Genomic DNA, 11,942 nt, shown 5'->3' with positions numbered 1-11,942 from the left:
TAAAACACTCATACACATAGATAAAAATTAAAGAAAAAACAAGGGGACACACAGGATGTGAACACAAGGTAGATAGGATTGACCTTTTTTTTTGGCTGGGGGTGTAGCTCAGTCAGGGCACTAAGCACATATGAAGTGGTGGATTTAACCAGGAGTGCAGCTTGAAAGGAAGGAAAAAATGGGCTTTTAGGAAAGAAGCAGGGCACAGAAAAGAAGCAGTTGGTGTTTTAAGGGGGAGTATCTGGGATCCTTAGGGAAATATGTGAATTATTTTAAGACAACTGACAAACGGTCATCTCTCAGGACATTGGAACAGGAGCCTTTACTGGCCATCTAATTCATGTGACACCTGCGTGTGCATTTTTAGAGAAAGGCAAATCGATTAATAGTAACTCTGCACAGAAAGGCAGATGGCAGCTAGCAAGAAAGTGGTTGGTACAGATGGTGCTAATTCTGGAGTTCTGGAAGCTGTAAGATCCTGGTCCGTCACATGGCCACCTGAAAGGGAGAGATGCTTGGTCATTAAAGGAGGTTCCTCTGGGGTCTGGAAAGATGGCTCAGTGCACTTTTGGCTCTTCCAGAGGACCTGGGTTCCATTCCCAGCATCCACATGGCAGTTACCACCAACAATAACTACAGTTCCAGGAAATCCAATAGCCCTCTTCTGGCCTCTGCAAGCACTGCTCACTCACGTGTGGTGTGCTTGCATACATGCAGGCAAAACACTCATACACACAGAATAAAAATAAATTAAATATTTTTTAAAAATTTAAAGGAAGAGCCAGGCGTGGTGGTGCATGCCTTTGATCCCAGCACTCGGGAGGCAGAGACAGGTGGATCTCTGTGAGTTCAAGGCCAGCCTGGTCTACATAGTGAGTTCCAGGCCAGGTGGGGCTACAGGGAGACCCTGTCTCAAAAAGACCAAAGAGTAACTTGAGCAGGTTGGATCCCTGCAGTAGAATCCTCTGCTCCATTGGTAGGCACAAGTTCTGAGATCATGGCTGGTGTGCAGAGTTGTGTATATTACATTCCTGTTGTGCTGGAGTTTGATGTTAAACAAGTTTAACAGTTTTCAGGAAGTTTTTCTGTGCAGCTTGGGTTTCTCCTTTGAACTATTAAGAAAAATGTTTACTGACTATTACACAGTTCAGCTGAAAAATGTAAAGACATCTCAAGATGAAGAGCTTACGAGGACAAAACACACAGGATTTCTCCACCTAATACTTCCTGCTTCTGTGAAAGTAAAAGTACAAGATGAACCAGAAGTGTTCAATGGTCCACAGGATCCCAGCAATGCAATCTTGGTAGCTCTTACTATTAAAAAAAAAAAAAAAAAAAAAAAAAAAAATCAAAGGAAGTCCCTCTGGGAGTTTATCCTGCTGCCCTAACTGCCTTCATACATGGCCTATCTATAGTATCCAAAAATCCACCAGTGCCTAACATTTGATGGAGATGGCATGCCTACAGTACTAACTACATGACATTCAAACTCCCCTGAAAACTTTCAGCAAAAGTTGCAACATGCCTGACATACTTACTGTTAATTGGCTCCCCTAGACACTTTCTCACTCCTAGTCCCCTACCCTAACAGTGACACCTTCAGTCACTTTGATTATTAGGCTCTGATAAGAGGGCAGCCTATCTTTGGGATCCCAAATTCCCCAAGAATAAAACAAGGTTCCCACCCATCCGATCATTTCACCCCCACTTGCTAACACCCAGGATGCAATGTAAAGAGACAGATTCTGTACAGGGGGTGGTGGAGTTCCATCTTGTATTAGGCAACACTTGGCTCTTACGAAATAAATTTTTACACATTCAATTCCTGACTTCAAGGTGAGAACTAGGAGAGCCTGCCAAACTTGGGTGTCCTTAAAAACTCAGCTCAGAGCTGAAGGGATAGCTCAGCAGTTAAGAGCACTTACTGCTTCTGAAGAACCCAAGTTTGGTTCCCAGCACCCAGGTCTGTTGGCTCACAATTACTTATAGCTCCAGCTCCAGAGGACCTGATGCCCTCTACTAACCCCTGAGGGCATCTGCACATGTGTGGGAGACACATGCACATTAATAAAAATAAATCATTAAAAAGAACCAAAACTTCCAGTCCCAATGGAGGCAGGAAGTCACTGGATCCTCCTGCTCTCTTCTGGATCCTGCCCTTCTTCCCACAACTCTCCTTCAAATCAGTAAAAATCTGTAAGAATAAAGCGTACAATGACCAATCACCAAGGACCTTTAGGACTCAGGGAAGTTTCCAGAAGATAACAGCAGGGTCCAGGTGTTGGTCTATCCTAGTGTGGTGGTAGTGCATGCCTGTAATCTCAGGCTGAGGTAGGGGGTCTCACAGGAGTTTGAGGCCAGCTTAGAGCACATAGTTCCAGCCCAGCCTAAGCTACAGAAAAAGACGCTATATGCATAAAACAAAAACCAAAACAATCAAGCACCCTCCCTCCCCAAGTATCAGTAGAATTTAGATGGCCCATCCTAAAATCTGTTGGGATCCCCTATCTAAAGAAAAGAACACCAGAAAGCACTTGGCATTTAAATCAAACACACAAAATAAAGATAAATAAAATAATTTTTTAAAAAATCATAGGCTTTTCCTGTTTGCTGTCTTCAGTTGAAGGAACTCTGAGGAGGCATGATGGTATGCGTGTGGGAGCATCTTCACCAAGGACCCCCACACCTGAGCGCATCCCTAAAGATCCCGTGTCTCTATTAAGGAAGTTACACCAATGAAATCTCCGCAAGAGCTTCATGTCTTCATGCAATGTCAAAGCCAGTGACATACTAAAGTGACGGAGGAAATTTCACGGACCCACTTCAAGATGAAGAGCTACAGGCAATCAATGGACACTGAGGGAGAATTGGTTCTCTCCAGGGACTAGCTCCCTGAGAGGGTGTCTAATTCCAAGTGAGGACCCTTAAACACAGAATGGGCTTAGTGCATCGTGTGTGTGTGTGTGTGTGTGTGTGCACGCGCACAGGTGTGTGTATGTATGTGTGTGTGTGCACACATATGTATATGTACGTATCAATAATGCTCATAGAGAACAAGAAACTGAGAGGAAGTAGAGGGAACATGGAAAAAGTTAGAAGGGGAGAAACAGAAATAATGCAAAGACTATACTCATGTATAACATCACACACACACACATCCATGTCTCAGGGAATGTCCCCCAAAAGACAATGCACCTGAAGGGGCACCCCAAGAGCCTTAGGTTTCAGGGAACATCCACCAATGGCCTTATATCTCAGGAATACCCATTGAAGAATCACCCCAAAGGACCCCACATCTCCGGAATCACCCACATTTGAAGAGGTATTTCCCAATGACCCCTTGTCATCAAGGACCCCACATTTAAGGGAACACCGCAAGGACCCATATGTCTGAAAAAGTACCCACCAAAGACCTTACATCTAAGGGAGCACAGTCCAAGGACCCTGAGTCTGGGGTCTACCAAGGAGTCCCAGCGCTACCACATCTGGATCCCTGTACTATTTTACAAGCAGAACTCTGGGTGCCAGGCCCAGAGGCAGGAAGGGAGTCCCTTGGACAATTAAGGGAACAGAAAGGACTAAGGAAAGAGGGACAGTTGCTTACCACAGCCAGGTAGGAAGGTCTGTGGGAAGCAGTGGAGCTGGCCATGCCAGCATCTACACAGGGAACACTGCTTGGGTAGCCAGGTGCCATGGGGGACAGACCCACAGTGCCTGAAAAGAGATAGATAATAATACCACTGGTATTCTCACCTCCACCCTGGTAACTCCCACGTCTCCCCTGACCCCGTCCTGTTCCCTCCAGTGGCTTACTCTCTGCGTACATCATGTTCACAGTTGCGTCCATAGAAGGAAGGAGGGCAAGCACAGAAGGACCCCAGGATGCAGGTCCCTCCATTCAGACAGCAGGTTTTATTTAATAACTTACCTGAAACAGAAGAAAAATTGTGGGGAGGGTAGAGGATTAAAAATCCATAGGAAAAGGTTCATCTAGCATCCTGCTCTTCCATCTCCTGGAGGTCTTCTGCAAACCCCACAGAATAAGACTGCTTTTTAAGGGCTAGAGAGATGCCTCATTGGTTAAGAATACTGGCTGTTCTTGCAGAAGACCTGGGTTTGAATTCTACATGGCAGCTAACAACTGTCCATAACCCCAGTTCCAGGGGATCTGACACCCTCTTCTTACCTCTGCAGGCATTGCACAACAGGGATGTACTTACATACACACAGGCAATACATGTACACACATAAAAAATAAAATATATTAAAAGACTGCTTTTTTAGTGTATCTTTTGCTACTTGTACCTTTAACAGGGAAATAATTTTCATGTTTGAACCAGTAATGGTTACTAGGTTCCCAACATGAAATGTAATCAGGAGAAAAACTAAGTTCCAGGGAGGCGATCCATACATCTGCCTGTCTCATCTCTATATCCAAGCCAGTGTCAACCACCCACCCATCTGCAGAATCCCACATCCACTCTCTTAGGTGAAATGTTAAAAAATACTGAAGAGATGTGTCAAGGGCCAGGATGGAGAGGAATTAAGGCAAGTGGGTCTTACTGTTCTGTATCCTCATGGAAGGCACAAACTGGAAAGACTGAGAACGTACTGCAGGTTCCTCCTTGTATTGAATGGTGTCATCTCTAAAGGTCAGGTCTCCCAGAGATGGAATTGCCAGTTCATGGAGGCCCAACCCTTAATGACAAAATCAACTCCTGTAATATATATTTCAAGTCATGTAAAAACAATTGCTGGTGGCTGGGCATGGCAGCACATGCCTTTAATCCCAGCACTCAGGAGGCAGAGGCAGGTGGACCTCTGTGAATTCAAGGCCCGTCTGGTCTACATAGTGAGTTCCAGGCCAGCTGGGGTTTCAAAAAATGTGGATGTTCAAAAGAAAAACAAAACAAACAACAAACAAAAAACACCAACAGATACAGTGGTGCATGCTTCTAATCTCAGCACTCCCAGAGTAAGAGGCAGAAGGATGAAGGATCCTGAGTTAGAAGCTAGCCTGAGCTAGATCGTAAGACCCTATCTCAAAACACCAAGGGCTGAGGACACAACTCAATGGAAGGCTGCTTACCTAGGGTACCCAAGGTGGCGAGTTTAATCCCTAGCACAGGACAGAGCTGGGACTGAGAGAGGGTTCAGTGGTAACAGGTGTAAAGCTCTTGGTTGGATCCTCAGCACCACATGAACCAAAAAAAAAAAAAAAAAAAAGTTGGTGATCAAAGGAACAAAACTCTGCTGAATTTGGAGGCAAACTTAGAAGGTGGAGGCAGGAGGGTCAGGATTTCAAGGGCACCTGTGGCTAAATTGTTACGTTCCAAAGAAGGCTGGGTTACAAGGCTGCGTCTCAAAAAACCAAATCAAACCAAACCAGAAAAAAAACAATTCTCACTGTACATGGTGGTAGCACTGGGGTTTGTAGACTCTGAAGGAGCAAGAGTTACAGGCTACCCAGTCTCAAAAAGCAAAACACAAGTCAGGCGTGGTGACACTCGCCTTTAATCCCAGCACTCAGGGAAGATCCTTCTGTTATCAAGGCCAGCCTGGTCTACACCGGGAGTTCCAGGCCAGCTGGGGCTACAGGGAAACCCAGTCTGAAACATAGCAGCAACAAAAGCCAAACCCCAAACAAAAGAACACAACTCTCACCAGCAACGAATCCCAATTCAAAAGCTTTGGAAACGGTCACCAACAAAACCACACTAGGAAAAGGAAATTGGATCTGTTAGCAAAACAAAGCAAATAAAACTGAAATCTTATCACCAGACCCTAAGAAGAAATTGCAAAGCACCCCCTTCCTTTTTTTAGTGATAGCAATAACAAAATATGTGAACAGAAACTCCCTTTAAAAGACAAAAGCAGCCTTCTCATGCCTACTCTGAAGATTCTGCATATGACTGACTTTGTGATTGTGAAGAGTTGGAATGTTGCAGATTGAGAGTCAAAATTATTTTGGCCTATCTTTACTCACCTTTATGAAAGCATATAGAAGAGATTTCCCTGCTCTGCTGGAACCCACTTACCTGATCTTCCCACCAACGGATGTGGTAAATGCATGGACTTAAGATTTTCTTTTGTCCTTTGATAAATAAAAAGCTCATGTACCCTCTTCCATGGACTTTCCAGGTGACTTGACTCTGCTCCCAGGCCATGGTCATTCATTCATGGCTCAGAATGAACTTCTATTCCCTTAGGAACAAGGAATTTGTTTGCACCAATATCCAACTTGTCATTATTTCTTGGGCTCCACTCCCTCATGGAGTTGCCTGGTCGGTGGTTGTCTTGGCTCCTCTTCCATACAGGTATAAACCTTTCATCTTCTATTTTACATAAGCCACATATTTTTCCATTGTACACAGTTAACATATATGAATTTTAAAAAGGCTATATGGGTTAGCATATACAGTCCCTGCATTTGATCCCCAGTACTACACTCCCCTCCCCCAAATAAAAGCTTATCTATCATATATATAGTAAAATGACTGTATGGTATTTTGTTATTAATGAATTCCATTTGCAAACTATCGTTCATTTAAACTTGTCTTTTTTTTTAAAAAAAAAAAGGTTTCCAGATCAAAGTTTCTTTTCTTTTCTTTTCTTTTTTTTTTTTTTTGAGAGAGGGTCTTCCCTGTAGCTCCCGGTGGCCTGGAATTGTTATGTAGACCAGGCTGGCCTCCCTCCATTTTTTTTTTTTTTTTTTTTGAGACAGGGTCTTCCCTGTAGCTCCAGCTGGCCTGGAATTGTTATGTAGACCAGGCTGGCCTCCATCTCCAGCGATCCCCCTGCCTTTGCCACCACCATGTCAGACTCTCTTTTCTTTTCTTTGTTTTTTAAGACACTATGTAACTCTGGCTGGCCTGGAACTCACTATGTAGATCAGGTTGGCCTCAAACTCCTGAGAACTAGGATTAAAGGAGAGGGCCACAACATCTGGCTTAAAATTTTTTATTCTTAATGGTTTTACAAGTATTGAGCTTATATATATGATATATAATGTAGATATAGATATATAGATATCTTTAACTTTTACTGAGGTAGAGTTTAAATTCTGTTGCAAAACTGGTATTATTTATACATGAGAAGGAAAGTATTATTTGCCTGACAGTCATTAACATGGTTGATAAAGTTGAGTCAGTTAGATGGATCAGCGAGTAACCGGTCTACAGCCAAGCTTGAAGGCCTGAGTTTGATCCCCAGGACCCACGTGGTGGAAGGAGTGAACCCACTCTAGCAAGTAGTACTTTGACACGCCGCTGCACCCAGGCGCCCACACATTCACACACATTAAAAAAATAATAAATGTAAAAAAATTAAAATGTTAAAAAGTCAGTGTCAAAGTAAGATGTAACTATGTAGAAAGGTCCAGGCTTTTCAGGAAAAACGGCAGCGACATCGGCAGGCCTTTTAAGGTTCAAGCAAGATAAAACCAGAGAAGTGTGGCACGATTCTCTAAACTGGCAATCTGGAGGAATCACAATTTCAAGATTAGCTCATACCTGGAAGAGAAGTGGGCCATCTTTCCGGGGTCTTCGGTTCTTAAAAACTTAGGAAAAAAACATAAGAAAACAAATGAAAAGAAAAAACAAATTAGCAAGTGGCCCGAATTCACAAAGTCATTGCCAAAACATCCAAAAGAAAATATTAATTTCCTGACTTGAAAATATCCATATAAGAAGAAAAGTATTCTAGACAAGAAACAAACTTGTCCCGGACGGCCAAGCAAAACCCAAGATCTTCACGCAGACTAAGGGGATGGGACCAAGTCCTTCTTAAATGAATGTTTTGACCTTGAGCAGAGGACTTCCTGGGGATCCTCCTTCCCACCCCCAAGAATCCCTTGGGGTGGTGGGGAGGACCCTGAGGTGGGCGGGGGGCGGGATCCTCACGCCCATTTCGAGGTCCGCACGCTACCAGGCTGAACTGTGACCTTCTCTAATCATCGCTGATGTCGACACCATTACTTATCAGTTTTATTTTCTTTCGAAAACGGGAAGAAAGTAATTTATTCCAGCAAGGCAATTCTAACAAGGAAGTCAATATAGGGAAATCTAAACATCATGTATGGACATCTAGGCTTTATCAAATTTTATTACTCTAAATGTGCTTTCATCTTTTTTGCAGGGTGTTGGGTGCTGGGGATGCTCGGGTGGCTAGGAAAGCTTTGTTGTCTGCCAGGAGTATTTGTTTGGGTCAGGGAAAAAGGTCAAGGTCGGGAGAGATTAAGTCTAGTCGCCACCGCGCCTGAATTGCTAGTGCAGACTGGGAGTCTGCGGGAAGCAGGCGCTAGTACGCTGGTAGGTCACTTTGTGCCTCAGAGCCCTCAAACAGCCCAGACTGCTAAGGAGATGAATTGCTGCTTACTAGTCAACCTTTACAGCAGGGGGCGGGCGGGGGCTTTGAGGCCCATCTGGAGATTTTTGCCTGGAGCTGAACTGGTCAGGGGCTGGAACAGTAGAGGATCTCGAAACCCTGCGGAGTACTTCCTTATCTGAAGTCACTTGTGGAGTTTATAATTCGGGACTAAGACCCTGGCCATCACCTCCCAGTTTCAGAGAAGGGAACAGAGGCTGCTGCTCGGGCGATGTTTCAGTTCAGAGCCCAGAGAGGCCAGCCTTTCTGCTTCCTATGCAAAGGACCAAAGCCCACTGTAAAATCTTCATTCCCTATGGATACCCAGGGCAGAGGAAGCAAATGTGTTCAGGGTGGACAGCCATAGGCCAAAGCCTCAAAGAGGGCTTTGAGGACCCAAAGGTGATGCAAGGGCTGTCCATTTTGTGGGCATTTGATCTGTTGACTTCTTGGTGGTTTGCAGACTGGGACTAGGTTCTGTGGGAAACAGTAACAGTGACCCCACAGTGATTGTCATTGTGACCACTGCCCAAAGTTGCTCCTGCCTCTAGTGGGGGAATAGAATTTCAGCTCTCTTAGGAGAGCCACCTTTGCTTGGTCACTGCTAAACAGGACAAAGATGCTGAGCCTGCGGACAGTGAGCGTAGGTCGGTAGGTACTGTTGTCTCCAAGTGGTAACAAGGGGTTGGGGGTGGGGGGCACTGACAGTGAAAAACAAATGCTTGTTTCTCAAACATTCCTGCACTGCCTTGTAAGCCCAGCACTTGAGAGGTGGAGGCCGGAGGACTGAAGTGCAATAGAAACCAGCCTGGGCAAGACCCTGTCTCAAAAACTACAAACAAACAAACAAAAAAGCCAACTCAATTTTGGTTCAGTGGTTGAATGTATATGAAACTAAATTAGAGTGTTTCAAAAGAGACAGACTCCAGGAACCGTGGCTGACACTTAAAATCTCAGTACTGGGAAGGCTAAGGCAAGAGAAGAGGACCACCAGTTCAAAGCTAGCCTGTGCTACATAGCAAGACCTACGTGTTTGTTGCTTCTTGCTTTTGAGTGTGTGTGTCTTGTGGGTTTTTGTTATTTTTGTTTGTTTGGAGATAGGGTCTTATTGAAGCTCAGGCTGGCTTGGAGCTAGAATTCTGAGTGATCTTCCTGCCTCTGTTTCTCCAAGTGCTGGATTAACAGGCGAAGGTAAGAGCAAATCTCAAAACGCAAAACACAAAGGCAACAAAACCCTGCTTTTACCATAGGGTTCCACGGTGAATTCTATCTTTGTCCTCAGACCAAGAGAGTGAGTGGGGCTAGAGTTCAGAGCATGCCCATTTAGCACCCAGCTGAGCAAGGGCTGGCCTTTCTAATCTTACTGGTCACACTTAGCATCCAGCCATTTTGCCAGTTCCTGAGTAAAACTGGTGGAATCTGTTTTTCCCCAACGGGCCCTGCCCTTTCATTAGCAAGTTAATGGCTTTCTGCTTTCCCTGAGAACTTGACTAACAGCAACTGTTCTGCATTTACCGCTGAGCCCCTGTTGGGGTTTAATAGGATGGGTTCAGGCAGACAGCAGTCTCGCAGGCTCAGTGGGGAAGACGCTAGGTGTAAGGAATAGCAAAGGGCTTAGGTAGGGACTCCATTTTTTTCCTGTGTGGTATGCCGCTTTTCTTCCTATGCAGACGTATGGTGAATTATTTTGCCACTGATCCCGGCAGGCCACATTTCTCCAATGTCTTCCCTGGCATATACATCTTGGGGAACACTTGAGGGTATATCTGGGTAAATTTCTAGCGCTGAAATTGCTTGCTTAACCCAGGCATGCTTCCAGATTGTTTTCCCAGCATCCCACAGGTCTCCTCTCTTTCTCCTTTTCCTGCAAATCGTGTTGAGAGCTCCTGTCCCCTGCACTTGCCAGCGCTGCCTGCAACTAACGTCTTAGTTTTAGCTGATTCCTGATGTCAAAAAGAGTATTCTCTTGTTTGGATTTGCCTTCTCTGTTATTGGATGTTTATATTTCATTTTCTATGACCTGATAGTTCATACTATAGCTGATAGTTCTCACAAAGAACTTTAACTCCTTTGGGTTCAGCCCAAATGTCATTTGCGGTGGGAAGTCCCTCCTGGCACCAGCTCTTCTCTATCCTGGCTCCCAGCTGAGAGCAGATCCTGGTACCCACATCCCCGCTCCAGGGTTTACCTTATCTTGCTAAACTGCCTGTTTTCTTGTCTTTCACCAATCCTCCCCCACCTGTTTCCGCCTGGTCCCCACGAGGAGGTCTAGAAGTCTGGTTTTTCCGAACTCTCGGCATCCCAAACCCTGAGAATGGTATCTTCCTGAGCCTATTAACTTCTAGCCAAATCTTCATTCACTGGCCACATCCGTAGCAGACAGAAACTTTGAAGTCTCAACACTATCCTCTAAAATGGGGATGAGAGGGAGCAAGAGTTTTGAGAAGCAATCCAGGAAGACAATATTTTTCTCCAAACCTGAGCCTAGAAAAATACAAAGAACATTGCCTGCCTCCAGAAATGAAGGAAAGAAACACAAATCTTGCAGCCATCACTGGTATGCACGGTACCTTATTCAAGAGAGATAGGCATATGTAAGATAAGATGACTTAGATGTCATTCCCGGGGTACTGAGCCATGGCATGCATGTGGAAATCAGAGGACAACTTGTGGAAGTCAGTTCTCTCCTTCCACCATGTGGTTCCCAGGGATGGAACTCAGGCCATTAGGCTTGGTGATAGGTACCTTTATATCCTGAACCATCTCCCTGGACCTGACTTTAAGACCTTTTTCACTAAAATCTTTCTCTTGCCCATCAAATTCAGCAACTATTTACTGACCACCTATTCTGTACTGAGCACAGCTGGGGAGTCAGAAATTGCCCAGACTAGGTTCTGGGTTTCTTTCCCATCCTAGATAAGTCAAGTATCGTTATATATAGTTTCATTCCTGGTGAGGGGAAAGGACAGTCACATTTGGATTCCCTACTGACCATGTCAACGCTAATTGGCCTCAGCAGACAGATGGGCAGGCAGGCTCCTAGGAGTCACTTAGGAAGGCAAGCTGGGCTCCATGGGATTTCACAAGACCTGGTGGATGTCATTTAAAAGAGTCTTAAGCCGGGCGTGGTAGCGCATGGTGGCAGGCCAGTTTCTGTGAGTTTAAGGCCAGCCTGGTGTACATACTGAGTTCCAGGACAGCTGGGGCTACAGAGAGATCCTGTCTCAAAAGACCAAAAAAAAAGTGAGTCTTAAGTAGAGTTTGTATTTGACTGTATACAGGCATTCTTCTCAGCTCTTAATGGATTGGAAATGGATGAAATGTATGTGGAAGGTGGGACCCTGGGGTACCAGGCCCAAGCTGCTAACACAAACAGATGAAAGGTATGTTCTGAGCAGTGAGCAGATGTCTTGGGTACAAAGGACCCAGACACATTGATAATGCCTTCCTCCATGAAAGCTCAGATGAGCTAGACTCTGACCTAGGGAAATGAAGTGGGTTTTTAGTCAGGGAGTTTGTGATTTTATTGCTCAGCCTTATAAAATGAATAAAAACACCTTTACTTTACTATTATTGTT

The 11,942-nt window shown here is 44.7% G+C and overlaps 1 protein-coding gene across 1 annotated transcript; it reads right to left on the bottom strand.

Moving 5' to 3' along the window:
• Positions 1 to 382: 382 nt before the first annotated feature.
• Tdgf1 (teratocarcinoma-derived growth factor 1) lies at positions 383 to 7,531 on the bottom strand. Its single transcript, XM_008830847.1, has 6 exons — positions 7,512 to 7,531; positions 5,659 to 5,717; positions 4,564 to 4,659; positions 3,814 to 3,928; positions 3,605 to 3,714; positions 383 to 498 (listed from the first exon to the last, which is right to left on the bottom strand). Exons 1-6 carry the CDS (start codon positions 7,529 to 7,531, stop codon positions 383 to 385), a joined length of 516 nt encoding a protein of 171 aa, XP_008829069.1.
• Positions 7,532 to 11,942: the final 4,411 nt, after the last annotated feature.

This window comes from Nannospalax galili, unplaced genomic scaffold, assembly GCF_000622305.1.
Source record: "Nannospalax galili isolate Female #2095 unplaced genomic scaffold, S.galili_v1.0 scaffold1050, whole genome shotgun sequence".
Classification (NCBI taxonomy): Eukaryota; Metazoa; Chordata; class Mammalia; order Rodentia; family Spalacidae; genus Nannospalax; species Nannospalax galili.
Note: the sequence above shows the minus strand (reverse complement) of the source record. Positions and strands in the feature narration are given on the sequence as shown.

Bases quoted from the DNA above. Each gene is read 5' to 3' on its own strand.
- Tdgf1 (XM_008830847.1), bottom strand. From the start codon at position 7,531: ATGGCCCACTTCTCTTCCAG. The intron at 5,718-7,511 runs GTATGAGCTAAT...TCCTTTTCCTAG, and splicing joins ATGGCCCACTTCTCTTCCAG to TGTGGTTTTGTTGGTGACCG. The intron at 4,660-5,658 runs GTTGTGTTCTTT...CATCTCTGGGAG, and splicing joins GGGATTCGTTGCTGGTGAGA to ACCTGACCTTTAGAGATGAC.